The 16,092-nt window shown below is 42.6% G+C and overlaps 1 protein-coding gene across 2 annotated transcripts in view; it reads right to left on the bottom strand.

Moving 5' to 3' along the window:
• LOC122552183 (adhesion G protein-coupled receptor E3-like) overlaps positions 1-16,092 on the bottom strand; it is a 58,156-nt gene that overhangs the window by 16,457 nt on the left and 25,607 nt on the right. For both annotated transcript variants that reach the window (XM_043694768.2, XM_043694769.2), the window contains exons 11-16: positions 11,610-11,809; positions 10,780-10,950; positions 7,478-7,675; positions 6,474-6,706; positions 4,993-5,059; positions 2,020-2,111 (exon numbers count right to left, since the gene is read on the bottom strand). In XM_043694768.2, the coding sequence (XP_043550703.2) occupies positions 2,020-2,111; positions 4,993-5,059; positions 6,474-6,706; positions 7,478-7,675; positions 10,780-10,950; positions 11,610-11,809 (961 nt within the window). The remainder of the gene's footprint in view (positions 1-2,019; positions 2,112-4,992; positions 5,060-6,473; positions 6,707-7,477; positions 7,676-10,779; positions 10,951-11,609; positions 11,810-16,092) is intronic.

The following is a 16,092-nucleotide window of genomic DNA, read 5'->3' as shown; positions in this document are numbered from 1 at the left end:
TCTCAAACCCCTACATAGCCTCATCTCTTCTGGAATTCTCTGAGATCTCTGCAGCCTCCAATTCTAGTCTTTTACACATTCTTGACTGTATTGTTTTATGTTCTATGTTCTAATCACTTCACCATTGGTGGCTGATCCTACAGCTGCCTCATATCAAGCTCTGGAATTTCTTTCATGACCGTCCCCACCTCCCTAATCTCTCCCCTTCTTCAAAGATTTTGGTCATCTGCCCTAGTATCATTGTCAGTGGCTGAAGTGTCACATTTTGTCAGCTAACATTTCTGTGAAGCCTCTTAGGATGTTGCACAACACTACAAGTGCTGGGTAAATGCAAATTTGTTGTATCACTCATGGTACTCACTTCCTATGTCTCCCCCTTTTGGATCTGGCTTTCACCTCAACATCTTTCATTACTGAAAAGAAAACCAGTAAGGGTTCCCTCTACCCAGTCAATAATCTCTGCCTGAAGCTTCTCACAGTCAAAAAAGAGTACTGCTATACATAGTCGAGACGTGCCGATGAATGATGGCCACTTGAATGAGATACCAAGTACTGAGCACCACAGAAACAATTCTTTAAACACAGGACGTGAGCAAAATCCTGAATGAAACAGTGGATTTCTTGATTTTTTTTTTGTTCACTCATGGGACATGGTCATTGCTGAGCATTTATTATCAGTCCCCAGTTGCCCTTGAGAATGCGATGGTCAACTGTCTTCTTAAACTACTGCAGTCCACGTGCTATAGGTTGACACACAATATCCTCAGAAAAAGAATTCCAGGATTTTGATCCAATGACAGTGAAGGAACTGTGATGTATTTCTGAGTCAGAATGGCGAGTGGCTTAGAAGGGAACTTGTGGGTGATGTGCAAGTGTTCCCACGGATCTGCGGGATGGAAGTGGTCATAGGTTTGGAACATAGAGTCATAGAGTCATAGAGATGTACAGCATGGAAACAGACTCTTTTGTCCAACCCGTCCATGCCGACCAGATATCCCAACCCAATCTAGTCCCACCTGCTAGCACCCGGCCCATATCCCTCCAAACCCTTCCTATTCATATACCCATCCAAATGCCTCTTAAATGTTGCAACATGCTGTATAAGGATCTTTAGTGAATTTATGCAGTGCATCTTGTGGATTAACACACTGTTGCTACTGAGTATCAACGGTGAAAAGAATGGATGCTTGTGGATATGGTGCTAATTAAGTAAGCTGCTTTGTTCTAGATGGTGTCAAGCTTCTTGAGTGTCGTTGAAGTTACACCGATCCAGACAAGTGCCGAGTATTCTATCACACTCCTGACTTGTGCCTTGTAGATGGTTGACAAGCTTTGGGGAGTCAGGAGGTGAGTTACTCACCACAATATTCCTAGCATCTGACCCACACTTATAGCCACTGTGTTTATGCTGCGAATCCAACTGAGTTCTTGTCAATGATAACCCCCTGGGATATTAACAGTGGGGGATCAGTTATGCTAACACCATTCAATGTCAAGGGGCATTTATTAGATTTTTCTTTATTGGAGATAGTCATTGTTTGGCATTTGTGTCGCAGGAATGTTACTTACTAGTTGTCAGACAGAAAGTGAGGACTGCAAATGCTGGAGAGTCAGAGTTGAAAAGTGTGGCGCTGGAAAAGCACAGCAGGTCAGGCAGCATCTGAGGAGCATGAGAGCTGAGGTTTCGGGTATAAGCCCCTCATCAGGAATTATGCTTATGCCTGAAAGCTCGACTCTCATGCTCCTCGGATGCTGCCTGACCTGCTGTGTTTTTCCAGCACCACACTTTTTGACTCTTACCACTTGCCAAGCCTATCCCAAGCCTGGATATTGTTCAGATCTTGCTGCATTTGAATATGGGCAGCTTCAGCATCTGAGGAGTCACAAGTGGTGCTGAACATTGCATAATCACTAGCAAACATCCCCACTTCTGATAGAAAGAAAGTCATTGAAGAAGTAGCTAAAGATGGTTGGGCCAAGGACATTATCCTGCAGGACACCTGCAGAGCTTAAACTCACCTCGTGTTTTGAAGTTTAGATATTGTAATGTCACGCTTGGAAACTGATTCTCTCAAAGACCAGAGTGTTAAGAGAAAAAGGAATGTGTTGATCTGTTGAAAGATTTTAAAAAGAGAAGTTCAACAAACTAAAACAGTCCACATTCCCTAAGAGACAAAACAATCAAATAGAGCTTGGGATTTTGAGACATGTAGGGGGGCAAGAGAGTGTGTGTGAGAGGGGGAGAGAGAGAGACAGACAGACAGACAGACAGACAGACAGAGAATTAAAGTGCAGCAGAATAGATTCTCTAGCCTGTACTGGCAGGTCTTTCCAAAGTGAGGGTCAGGACCCTAAGCGAGCTGAAATTTTGGGGTCATGAACTCCAAAGCAGTAATTTTGGGGTCATGAACTCCAAATTCTGAGTGAGCTGTTTCAGCTACATACCTTCTCTGACAGGGTCCTCCTTTCATAGCCCTTAAATCCTGTTTTCTCATTTCTCATTGAGGGGTTGTGATAATTATATAGATTCAAAATGGGCATACAGTCAGAAAGGATTTGGGTAGCATTGATCTAAAGCCTGACACCAGCTGCGAATGAGACATTTCAGGTTTGCAGATGTGAAACCCTCTATTAATCTAACTCATGGTCCTCTACAGGCCTCAATCCTTCCCTCCTTTAAGAATCTCTTCTTGCCTCTGCATCTCAAGATTGGCAATTGTTCTGTGTCTTCTGCATTACATCATCGAATCTGGAGGCAGGACAAATCATGTCTAATTTATGGCTTTCAGCTCAAATTAGGCAGTAATGCTTTGCTTTGTCAAGATCAGCTAAGACCCATTTATACCCTGCCTCTACGTCACTGAAATATCTTAAATAGATTATTTAACCATACAGTATTATGTGAGACTGTCTGTGTGGAGTTTGCACATTCTCCCCATGTCTGCGTGGGTTTCCTTTGGGTGCTCTGGTTTCCTCCCACAGTCCAAAGATGTGCAGGTCAGATGAATTGGCCGTGCTAAATTGCCCGGAGTATTAGGTGTGTTAATCAGGTGTAAATGTAGGGGGGTGGGTTGCTCTTTGGAGGGTCGGTGTGGACTTGTTGGGCTGAAGGGCCTGATTCCACAGTGTAGTGTACCTACACTGTACACTGTAGGGAATCTAATCATTAACACAATAGCTGTTAAAAAGCAACTATGCATTAGTAATTTTGTTTCTTCATATATGCATTATCAAAGAAAATCTTGACACCAGACTTGGTCAAAAAGTTGGATTTTAAGGAGTTTCTTAAGGGTGAAGAGAGAGTTAAAGGTGAGCTCAGGGAGAGAATTCCAGGGTTTTGGAGCTTAGCAGCTGTAACAATGTAAATTGAATATCCCAAGATATTAGATCTGCAGTAATGCAGAGGTTTCAGAGGCTTGTAGAGTTCGAGGAGGAAAAAGAATTAGGATGTCCATGTAGGTATTTGAAAAGATACCTACATGAACATCCTGAATATTGATTCTAGTCAGTCCTTGAGCTCAAGTACATCAGTGTGTACAGTGGGTGACCAGACTTACAGCCATAGAGTCAGAGAGATGTCCAGCATCTTTGGTCCAACTTGTCCATGCCGCCAAATATCCTAACTTAATCTAGTCCCATTTGCCAGCATTTGGTCCATAGCCCTCTTAAACCCTTCCTATTCAAATAGCCATCCTGATGCCTTTTAAATGCTGTAATTGTACCAGCCACCATCATTTCCTCTGGCAGCTCATTCCATAAAGGAACCACCCTCTATGCAAAAAGGTTGCCCCTTAGGTCCCTTTTAAATCTTTCCACTCTAACCCTGAACCCATGCCCAGCGAAAAAAATCTTGTCTGTTTATTCTATCCATGCCCCTCATGATTTTATGAACCTCTATAAGGTAACCCCTCAGCCTCCGATGTTCCAGGGAAAATAGCCCCAACCTATTCAGCCTCTCCCTATAGCTCAAATCCTCCAACCCTTGCAACATCCTGATAAATCTTTTCTGAACCCTTTCAAGTTTCACAAAATTTGGAAGGATACCAGAATTGCACACAATATACCAAAAGTGCCTCCAATGTCCTGTACAGCTGCAACATGACCTCCCAAATCCTTTACCCAATGCTCTGACAATAAAGGATAGCATGTCAAAAGCCTTCTTCAATATCCCATCTACCTGGGACTCTACTTTCAACGAACTATGAACCTGCATTCCAAGGTCTCTTTGTTCAGCAACATTCCCCAGGACCTTTCCATTAAGTGTATAAGTCCTGTCCTGATTTGCTTTCTCAAAATCCAGTACCTCACACATATCTAAATTAAACTCCATCTGCCACTCCTCAGCCCATTGGCCCATCTGATCAAGATCCCGTTTTACTCTGAGGTAACCTTCTTCGCTGTCCACTACACCTCCAATTTTGGTGTCATCTGCAAACGTTATTTGGATGCAGGCAGCAGAGTATTGAAACTGCTCAAATTCACAGACAGTGAAAGGTGTGAGGCCATCCAAAGGAGAATATTTGAGTTGATATTAGATTAGATTACTTAACAGTGTGGAACAGGCCCTTTGGCCCAACAAGACCACACCGACCCGCCGAAGCATAACCCACCCAGACCCATTCCCCTACATTTACCCCTTCACCTAACACTACGGGCAATTTAGCATGGCCAATTCACCTAACCTGCACATTTTTGGATTGTGGGAGGAAACCGGAGCACCGGAGGAAACCCACGCAGACACGGGGAGAATGTGCAAACTCCACACAGACAGTTCCCGAGGCAGGAATTGAACCTGGGTCCCTGGCGCTGTGAGGTAGCAGTGCTAACCACTGTGCCACCGTGCCACCCACAACAGAGGCAACAGAGGTAGGAGTGAGCAGAGAGACTGAGACAGGAAACTCAAAGATGGAATTTACTGCAGATTTGAAACATAATCACCTCAATGAATGACCACATTGACGCAATCTAAATATAGATAACATAGATACTTACCCCAATTATTGCACAAACAGGCCCCAGGAAGCTCCAGATGAATTTTCTATGTGTTTGTAGCCAGCAGCTGGAGTGTAACAACAGAAGATTTATCATTAAAAATTCTGATACATTAAATCTTCAGCAAATTACAAATTGTGCCCAAGGTTCAGGCATAACCAGTCAATGAACTCGCCTTAAATGCAGCACGAGATTACTTGGGCTGAAAGGCCTGCTTGTCTACTGCATTTTTGATGCAGAGTTTCACGTTCTGGACTCATTTAGCAAAAGGAGTGGCAGGAGACATGACAACAGAACTCAACAACTGTACCCTCCACCCCGACCCAGAGAAGGGAAAGACCAGGTTACAGAATCACAAAAGTATTAGGAGGCAGAAGGAAGCCATTCAGTCCATTATGTCTGCCAGTGCTCCTGATAGCCAACCAGTGCCTGTAACATTTGCAAATGAACCCTATCATTGAAAAATGTTCAATTCAAAGATTTATCCAGGCAATGAAAGCAACAAGCAAATGCTTTCCTGGTAGAGTTCACAAGGTCATCAGATATTTGTTGAATTGCTGGAGTTAATTGCACTTCAGACTGAAAAATGTATTTATATAGCATTTTTCACAACCACAGGGTTATACAGTCAATGTTTTTTGAAATACAGCCATTGTTCTAATAGTGGAAGTGGGGCAACTAATTTGCAATCAGCAAATCCCGACAAACAGTTTATCTGTTGTTTTCTTCATGATGCTGATTGAGTGAAAGGAGAACTCCCTGGCTATTTTTCACAACAGTGCCTAGGATCTATTACATCCACCTCAGAAGGTAGATAGAACCTGGTTTTAAACTAAAAATCACACGCCAGGTTATAGTCCAACAGGTTTAATTGGAAGCACTAGCTTTCGGAGCGCTGCTCCTTCATCAGGTGGAATTATAACCTGGTGTTGTGTGATTTTTAACTTTGTACACCCCAGTCCAACACAGGCATCTCCAAATCATAGTTTTAAGCTGAAAGACAATATCTATAACATTGCCATGTTATGTGAGTTTTTGTGCATATGTCTCTTTTGTGAGGTTTGAACCCATGACTGTCAGTCTCTGAAAGATGGGGTTTTGACACTGTCTCCTTGATCAAAAATTTATTCACTTGTCCTGATATATCCTTTCAATGTTGGGATCCAAAATGTTTTTGTTAACACTCTTGTCAGGCACCTTGGGACATATAGCACATACACAGGCCATAGAAATGCAAGCTGTTGTTTGCAGCACTCACTCAGTAGTACATTGGCAATCTCAAGCTGGACTTTGCCTTCAAGTCTTTGGGGTCAGACTTATACACACAAATCTGAGATGGAGAGTTTCATTTCCCAAGATCACAAAAGAATTAACAAGCATTTTCCTATCTCCCAATCAGTCAAAAATAGGGTTAACAAATGAGTCGACAGTAAGTTGTCAATTTGCATTGTAAAGTTGGAAAAACAGGAGCCATTACTTACTGCCTGAGTGACCCGTAGCCATTGCAATACACTGCAGCAGAAATAGCCACAATTATTGCAGGAACTCCGTAGCCAACAGGGTACATGAACTTCCCAATTTTTTCCAAATGGGTGATTCTCAATTTTCTGATGTCTCTGACCATGAGGTAGAGCTGGACTCCCTCCAGAAACATCCAAACAAATGCAGCCAGAAATAAGTAGTGTAAAAATCCTGCTATAATCCCACACACAACCTGAAACAATAAAAAACACTGTGATAGTCCTTCAGAGACCCCATATTGTTATCTACCCAAAGACATTATATAAGTTCAGCAGAAATATTTGCACATAAGAATGGAAAGTGACCATTTAGGCCTTAAGCCTGTTCTGCCATTCAATTAGAAACAAAATACTAAGGATGCTGGAAAACTGAAATCACAACAGGAAGTGCTGGAGAAATTCAGCAGGTCTGGCAGAATCAATGGAGAAAGATACAGAATAACATTTTGAGTCTGATATGACTGCTCTTCAGAACAAGAGGAGTCAGATTAGACTCAATACATTAATTCTGCTTCTTTCTCTTCAGATGTTTCCACACATAGTGTATTTCTCCAGCATTTTCTTATTTCACTGCCACTCTGATATACGGGGAAGTTCTCCACACAAACATCATTGACCCATCATTGCTCTATATCCCATAATGCTACCGTCGGTGAAAATATATTGATCTCAATTTTTCACAATTGGCTCACACCATTGACAGGATTGGATGCAATGTTGTTCGGACACCCATTCAAGATGGACTCAGAAACCTGGATAAGAAAGCACATGAGTGGAGCACAGTGGGCACCTCAACTGCCAAACTACCAGGATTGGGTAAGATTTCCACCACTGCCATCCACCTGTTTATATCTTCCTCTTCCCTCATGAACAACTTTATATAGTGTACTTAAGTTTGGATTACAAACACTGATCCCAGAGCAACCTGTATCCCTTGTGTTGCTGGCTGTGGGGGGTTCACTTACCCGATTTTTGGTTTGGTTGATGCCGATTAGAAAGAGCAGCTCCGCCAGGAAGAGACTCAGGCACAGCTGCATATGGGTGGCAGTTAACATGCTCTTAAGATCCTTCCAAAATGCAAAAATTCCAAAAGCAACAGCAAGACACATGAGTGATACAGGGATCCCAACGTATGTAATTACAGTAAGGGCAAAAGGCTCTGTCTACAATGGGCAGAAAAAAAACACATTAAAAGGCTTTGGTGCAAAGAGACTCTTATTAACTATGCAAAATACCATTGGTTAAGCATTCAGAAAGCATTGATCAACGTTCAATCATGGGATAATAAAAGGATACTGAGCAGGAACAGGTGATCAGAGACCATCAGATGAATGTACACAGGTCCCTGGAAGTGGCAGAACAGATAGATAACATGATAAAGGAGGTATATGTAATGCTTTCTCCCGTTGGGAAGGTATTGAACGCACAAGCAGAAATATAATGCTGGAACGAAATAACACCTTAGCTAGGTCAGAGAGGGAGATTTTGTTCAGTTCTGGTCAGCACGTTACAGGAATGATATAATTGTTGTCGAGAAAGAGATCAAAGGAGATTTACAAAAATGTTGCCGGGCTTTTGAAATATTGCAGCTTTGAGGAAAGATTGGATAGGCTAGGGTTGTTTTCCTTCAAACAGAGAAGGTTGAGGGTCAGTTAAAGCAAATTGTATGAAATGATGGGAGCTTGGATAGAGTGAACAGGGAAAAACTGTTTACTGCAGTGGAGAGGTCAATTCCTAAGGAGCACAGATTTAAGGTAATCAGCTGAAGGAAAAAAGGGACCAGAAGGAAAAACTTCTCCAACCAGATGGATTCAGTTTTTGGAAGTTGCTGTCCAGTTGATGGTTGACGATGAAACCCTCAAGTCATTTAAAGGAACCTGGATCTGCATCTGAATTGATGTAAACTGTGAAGCTACAAGCCACAGGTAAGTGGGATTAGAATGGGTGGCTAGTTTATTCAGCTGAAGCAGCCACAATGGCCTGAATGGCCTCTTCCTGTGCTGTATCTTTTCACGATACACACTGAGCCTTTGCTAGCTCCTTGAAAATGCTACCCCATTAGTCCTCTTTCTCCTGATCTATTAACCTCCATGATAGTTGACTACAGGAAAGTAGAATCTGTAATGTGACAGGACAGTGACAGTTTTTCGGTCTTAAATAGATGATGTGTTTCCTCCAAAACTGCATTCAAGGAATTCCCAATTTTATATGAAACCTACACAATTCCCTTCAGCATTGTCAACAAATCCCAATTCCCTCCAAATCTTGAAGAATGGTCCCATCTCTTGCTGGGGGCACTGCTAATAGCCATTCCCCTGAAGTTCCTTTCCTCTAGGCACCTATGTCTCCCAGACTCTGTTTTGTCTTACAGTATGAAGGCTTTTAACTCAGTCAGTAGTGACAAGGAAGGAGCTGTGGCTGCCAATGGGAGAGGACCCTCTGGAGTTTGCAAGATTGTGAAGGACACAGGAACATGAAAAGTGATTTATGATGCGATAGAATGTTTCTGGGCTTGAAGGGGTCGTCAAGATGGGGCCCAGAACTAGGGCATGTGAATGGCTCTCAGCAGACGTTGCCCTGCCCTACTCACAGTTCATTGTTCAAACAATGAATGCCTTTGATCCACGGACACCAGCTGAACAATCAACCCCACGCAACCCTCCCCCACACCATCTTGCAAAGATTACATTTCAGTTATACAGGACATTGGTAAGTCCATATCTGGAGTACTGTGCATAGTATTTAAGGAAGAATGTAAATGCTCTGGAAGCATTTCAGATGCTTCTAGGTGGAACAGTGTCTGAGTGATTAGCATTGTTGCCTCACACCACCCAACACTGTAGGGATTCTATAATTGTATGAAAGCAGTACAGAGATGGTTTACTAAGACTAATACCTGGAATGTGTTGCTGGAACAGCGCAGCAGGTCAGGCAGCATCCAGGGAACAGGAGAATCGACGTTTCGGGCATAAGCCCTTCTTCAGGCTTATGCCCGAAACGTCGATTCTCCTGTTCCCTGGATGCTGCCTGACCTGCTGCGCTGTTCCAGCAACACATTTTCAGCTCTGATCTCCAGCATCTGCAGACCTCACTTTCTCCTAATACCTGGAATGGGTGAGATGTTTTATGAAGAAAGATTGGACAGAGTAGGCACTGAAGTTTAGAAAAGTGAGAGGCTTCTTTATTAAAACATAAAATGCTGATGGGTCTTGATAGAGTAGATGTGGAGAGGATGCTTCCTCTTGATGAAGAATCTGTAACTAGAGTTCACTGCTTAAAAGTAAAGGTGGTTCATTTAAAACTGCGAATGTGCTCAAGTTTTTTCTGTTAAAGAATTGCAGGTCTTTGGAATCCCTCCCTTAAAGGGTGGTGGAAACAGAGACCTTGAATTTTTACTGCTCAGGTAGACAGATTCTTGGGAAAGAAGTGGGTGAAAGGTTTTCAGGGGTGGGTAGTAATAAAGAGTTAAGTTTGAAATCGGTTCGCCATATTCGAGGGGCTGAATGGGCTACTCCTGTTCCTTGTTCATGTCGTTGCATAATGAGTAAAGACAAAGGTTATGAAGTTTCGTCTCTGATCAGCCTCCTTATTAAATGGTGCAAGAGGTTTGGAGGCCAAATGGTCCCCTTATATTCCTATGATCCAATGTTCTCACTCTATCCTTTGTTTACCCCATATTGTCTTGTATATGAGACTTGTTTCCTCACCAAAGTTTCTAAATAAAACAAATTAAATTGTAAAAGTGCAGATAAAGAATAAGCTGTCAATAAAACCTCAAGTTGGACCGAATGGTATGTTTCCGTGCTGTACATTTGTATGACTATGACTCTATGACGTGAGGCACATTCATTGTCTTCTATGTTTCTATAGCAGGATTAGGGCATTGAGCTGGATTATCAGCCATGACCGTGATGAATGGAAGAGCAGGCTCAAAGGGCCGAATGGCCTCCTCATGCTCCTATCGTCTATTGCATTGGAACATCTGACCATGACAAATCATATATACTTTGGCTCAGTAGAACACTGATGGCACTGAGGCAGTAAAGTGTAGGATTTAAACCCCACTCCCCCATCAGCTGGGGTAAACTCCCCAGGATACACTTTCTCCCATCTTATAAAAATATATTGTATTCAAGTTGTAAACTGTCAATAAGCCTGTGACCTTCCACTACAACATCTAAGCCTCACATTCAGATCCCAAGTTGTCTAGTGGCTATGAACCCCATACAAACATTGACAAATAAACGTTCAGAATATATAAACGTACCTGCCATTCAAAATGGGTCAACAGCAGAGCAAGGCTGGAGAGCTGATTGCATCGACACTGAGTATGAGTCCTGTTGGAAACTCCCTTAATGCACCCTTTAGGAGACCAATAACTTTCCCCGGGCATGTAATTCCAGTTGGCACAGTGCAATTCTGAATTAATGTTAGCTTCCTATGGAGAGAAAGTATTTTATTTTACCATGCCGCTGTTACTGGTCTAGCTGTAACTGAGCAAATAGACTATGTGCATGACATTCACTGAAAGAGGCATTGACAGGAGTTCCTGAACCAGAGAAGCAACAGGCCAGGCTCCACTCCAGTACAGCAATACATTAGCCCATCACAGACCCAAAATAAATCGTATGTATGTGCGTTTGTCTGTGCATGTGCGGAAGTACCAGGTGTGCAAATTTTTGTGAGTGCTTGCTTAGGGACTGGCTAGATCACTTGGCTGGTCAGGTGTTTAAACTGGAGGTAGGGAGGACTTTTTAAAACTTTGTTATTTTGCTAAACTCTAAGAAAAGACAACTTAAATATATTATCATTTTTTTTACGTTAGCTGTGTCATCCTTGAGCTGCTTTATCTCATAACTGAGTCCACATAGTCCCTGTAGCAGATAATATAGTGTGATAAAAGATCACCACATTAATGAACTGCTCACTTTCTCATGCAAGCAACCCTTCTGCTTTTTCACTAAATTGCTTCACTGGACGGGATCCCTCTTGCATCTCTAAAGTGGGGTTGCTATTTTACAATAGGTTTATCAGTGCGAGATGAGCATCCAATCTGTCATAGCCAGTACATCAAAACTGACACAGCTCTTTACAAACCTCAGTGTGTTTAATGGTGAAGTTCACCATCTGGTCAAATCCGTCACTGTGGTTATTGATTATGACAGCTGAAAATACATCTGAAATCAATCGGAATGGCTTTAGTTTTCCAGTAGTGGTCCCAAGATTGTAAACACTTCCATTCAGGATGGAATCCATGTTGCTGAGTTCGATCAAAGCTGCCACAGCAAAATCTGCCCCTGGAAGTAGTGTCAAACATTACTAACTATGGAATGAAATCCATGCAGTCTTTAATCCGTATGTATAGTTCCAGTTGCCTAAGAACACAAGAAATAGGAGCAGGAGTATGCCCAAGGTTGTTCAAGTCTGTTCCGCCATCCCATACGACCAAGAGATGTAGGAGCAGAAGTAGTCTATTTAGCCCTTTCAGCCCATTCAATATGATCATGACTGATCTTGGACTTCAATACCATTGATTTGATTTGATTTATTACTGTCATGTGTACTGAGGTACTGTGAAAAGTGTTGTCTTACATGCTTTTTCGATATTTACCCATTTGTTCCTTTGAATCTTTGGTAAACCAAAACAATTTGTCTATTTTAGTCTTAAATATACCCAAATTACTCAGCCATTGATCAAAGGTCAAGCATCTCATGTCATGGACCAATTTAATGAACATTCACTGTACTTCCTCCAATGCAAGCATGTCCATCCTTAAATATGGAGACCAGAACTATGCACAGTGTTCGGGTGTGGTATTACACAATTATAGCCAGAACTCATTTCCCTTGCATACCAATCTTCTTGCTATAAAGGCCAGCATGTCATTTGCCTTCATAATTGTTCCATGTATGAGTAAATACATCCAACTACCTCTGAACATCAACATTTAAGAATCACAGAATTCCTGCAGTGTGGAAACAGGCCATTTGGCTCAAGTCCACACTGACCCTCCAAAGAGTATCCCATCCAGACCCATTCCCCTACCCTCTTACTTTCCATTTTTCCTGATTAATGCTCCTAACCTACACATCCCTGAACACTATGGGCAAATTAGCATGGCCAATCCACCTAACTTGCACATTGTTGGACTGTGGGAGGAAACTGGAGCACCTGGGGGAAACCCACATAGACATAGGGAGAATGTGCAAACTTGACACAGACCGCTGCCTGAGGCTGGCATCGAACCTGAGCCCCTGGAGCTGTGAGGCAGCACTGCTAATCACTGAGTCACCATGCCACCCAAAGCTTCAAGCTTCACATCTTGAACAGAATATTCTGATATCTATTATTACGACTACACTTCTGTATATTACACTTCACTGACCACTGTCCCTTTACATTATCAAAGCAGGTCATCACCAGATCAATTCAGGTTGTCCATCCTCCAGGATTGTCATTATTTTGTCAGAACTAAACATCTATCTCCTGGTCACCAATTCTAACAACACACAAGAGAAAAAGACACAGCAGCTTTAAAAAGACATTGTGGTGCTCTTTTTTTTGCACATTTTGTTTAGTATTAAGACGATTGATGATGGAGCAAAAATAAAGGTGTTTTGACATAATGGGTTGATTACAATTTAGGAATGAAACTTTCAGCAGAACACATAACTAGAGTTGTTTATTCTCAGGTCAGTTGCGCCATACAATTTTAACATACTAAACATTCATATCAAGGATAAAAGTGTCTCTCCTAAATTCAGTTTTCCTGTAAGATGGCCACGGAGCAGGAGCGCCTCTGCTCCCCCTGTTCTTTTTCATTCTTTCTTTTTTTCTTTGCTTTTAGCATTCCCTGAGCAATGCAAGGACAAACGGGTCCTTGGGCAGCGTAAGGGGAACAAGACTTGGTGCAGTGCAAGGGAAGCGAGTCCCAGTGCAGCGCAAGGGGAACGAGACCTGGAGCGGTGTGATGAGACATGAGTCCAGTGCAGTGCAAAATACCTTGTTGCAGCTGAATGCCGGTGAGGAGAGGACACGAGGATAGGGGGATGGTTGTCGGACTGGGGCCTGATGTGGGCGAGGTGAGACCATGCATTGAACTGCAGTTATTTGAAATTCTTTACTGGACTGTAATGTCAATCCTTTAACTACGTTATAACCGTCTTAGAGTCATAGAGATGTACAGCATGGAAACAAACCCTTAGGTCCAACCTGTCCATGCCGACCAGATATCCCAACCTAATCTAGTCCCACCTGCCAGCACTTGGCCCATATCACTCCAAACCCTTCGCATTCATATACCCATCCAAACGTCTTTTAAATGCTGCAATTGTACCAGCCTCCACCACATCCTCTGGCAGCTCATTCCATACACATACCACCCTCTGTATGAAAGAGTTGCCCCTTAGGTCCCTTTTATATCTTTCCCCTCTCACCCTAAACCTATGCCCTCTAGTTCTGGACTCCCTCACCCCAGTAAAGACTTCGTCTATTTATCCTATTCATGCCCCTCATAAGTTTATAAACCTCTATAGTGTCACCCCTCAGCCTCTGATGCTCCAGGGAAAACACCCAGCGTGTTCAGCCTCTCCATATAGCTCAAATCCTCCAACCCAGGCAACAACCTTGTAAATTTTTTCTGAACCCTTTCAAGTTTCACAACATCTTTCTGATAGAAAAACGACCAGAACTGCACGCAATATTCCAACAGTGGCCTCACCAATGTCCTGTACAGCCACAACATGACCTCCCAACTCCTATACTCAATACTCTGACCAATAAAGGAAAGCATACCAAATGCCTTCATCAATATCCTATCTACCTGCAACTCCACTTTCAAGGAGCTATGAACCTGCACTCCAAGGTCTCTTTGTTCAGCAACACTCCCCAGGACCTTACCATTAAGCGTATAAGTCCTGCTAAGATTTGCCTTCCCAAAATGCAGCACCTCGCATTTATCTGAATTAAACTCCAACTGCCACTTCTCAGCCCATTGGCCCATTTGATCAAGATCCTGTTGTAATCTGAGGTAACCTTCTTTGCTGTCCATTACACCTCCAATTTTGGTGTCATCTGCAAACTTACTAACTATATCTCTTATGCTCGCATCCAAATCATTTATGTAAATGACAACAAGTAGAGGACCCAGCACCGATCCTTGTGGCACTCCACTGGTCACAGGCCTCCAGTCTGAAAAACAACCCTCCACCACCACCCTCTGTCTTCTACCTTTGAGCCAGTTCTGTATCCAAATGGCTAGCTCTCACTGTATTCCGTGAGATCTAACCTTGCTCATCAGTCTCCCATGGGGAACCTTGTCGAACACCTTACTGTAGTCCATACAGATCACATCCACCACTCTGCCCTCATCAATCCTCCTTATTACTTCTTCAAAAAACTCAATCAAGTTTGTGAGACATGATTCCCCATGCACAAAGTATTGTTGACTATCCCTAATCATTCCTTGCCTTTCCAAATACATGTACATCCTGTCCCTCAGGATTCCCTCCAACAACTTGCCCACCACCAATGTCAAGCTCACTGGTCTATAGTTCCCTGGCTTGTCCTTAGCACCCTTCTTAAACAGTGGCACCACGTTAGCCAACCTCTAGTCTTCTGGCACCTCACCTTTGACTACTGATGATATAAATATCTCAGCAAGAGACCCAGCAATTGCTTCTCTAGCTTCCTACAATGTTCTAGGGTACACCTGATCAAGTCCTGGAGATTTATCCACCTTTAGGCATTTCAAGACATCCAGCACTTCCTCCTCTGTAATATGGACATTTTGCAAGATGTCACCATCTATTTCCCTACAGTCTATATCTTCCATGTCCTTTTCCACAGTAAATACTGATGCAAAATATTCATTTCGTATCTCCCCCATTTTCTGCAGCTCCACAAAAAAGTATGCCTTGCTGATCTTTGATGGGTAACTAGGGAGACCCTATTCTCTCCCTAGTTACCCTTTTGTCCTTAATGTATTTGTAAAAACCCTTTGGATTTTCCTTAATTCTATTTGCCAAAGCTATCTCATGTTCCCTTTTTGCCCTCCTGATTCCCCTCTTAAGTATACTCCAAGAATTCACTCGATCCATCCTGTCATATGCTTCCTTCTTTTTCTTAACCAAACCCTCAATTTCTTTTGACATCCAGCATCCCCTGTACCTACCAGCCTTCCCTTTCAACCTAACAGGAATATACTTTAACTGGATTCTCGTTATCTCATTTCTGAAGGCTTCCCATTTTCCAGCCGTCCCTTTACCTGCAAACATTTGACCCCAATCAGCTTTTGAAAGCTCTTGCCTAATACCTTCAAAATTGGCCTTTCTTCAATTTAGAACTTCAATTTTTTGATTTAGTCTATCCTTTTCCATCACTACTTTAAGTCTAATAGAATTATGGTCGCTGGCCCCAAAGTGCTCCTTCACTGAAACCTCAGTTACCTGCCCTGCCTTATTTTACAAGAGTAGGTCAAGTTTTGTACCTTCTCTCGTAGGTACATTCACATACTGAATCAGAAAATTTTCTTGTACACACTTAACAAAGTCCTCTCCATCTAAACCCTTAACACTATGG

The sequence above is a fragment of the Chiloscyllium plagiosum genome, unplaced genomic scaffold (genome assembly GCF_037043375.1).
Source record: "Chiloscyllium plagiosum isolate Xiang-an unplaced genomic scaffold, Cpla_swu_hap1 HiC_scaffold_45, whole genome shotgun sequence".
Taxonomy (NCBI): domain Eukaryota; kingdom Metazoa; phylum Chordata; class Chondrichthyes; order Orectolobiformes; family Hemiscylliidae; genus Chiloscyllium; species Chiloscyllium plagiosum.
This window is presented reverse-complemented; position numbering and strand designations above follow the sequence as displayed.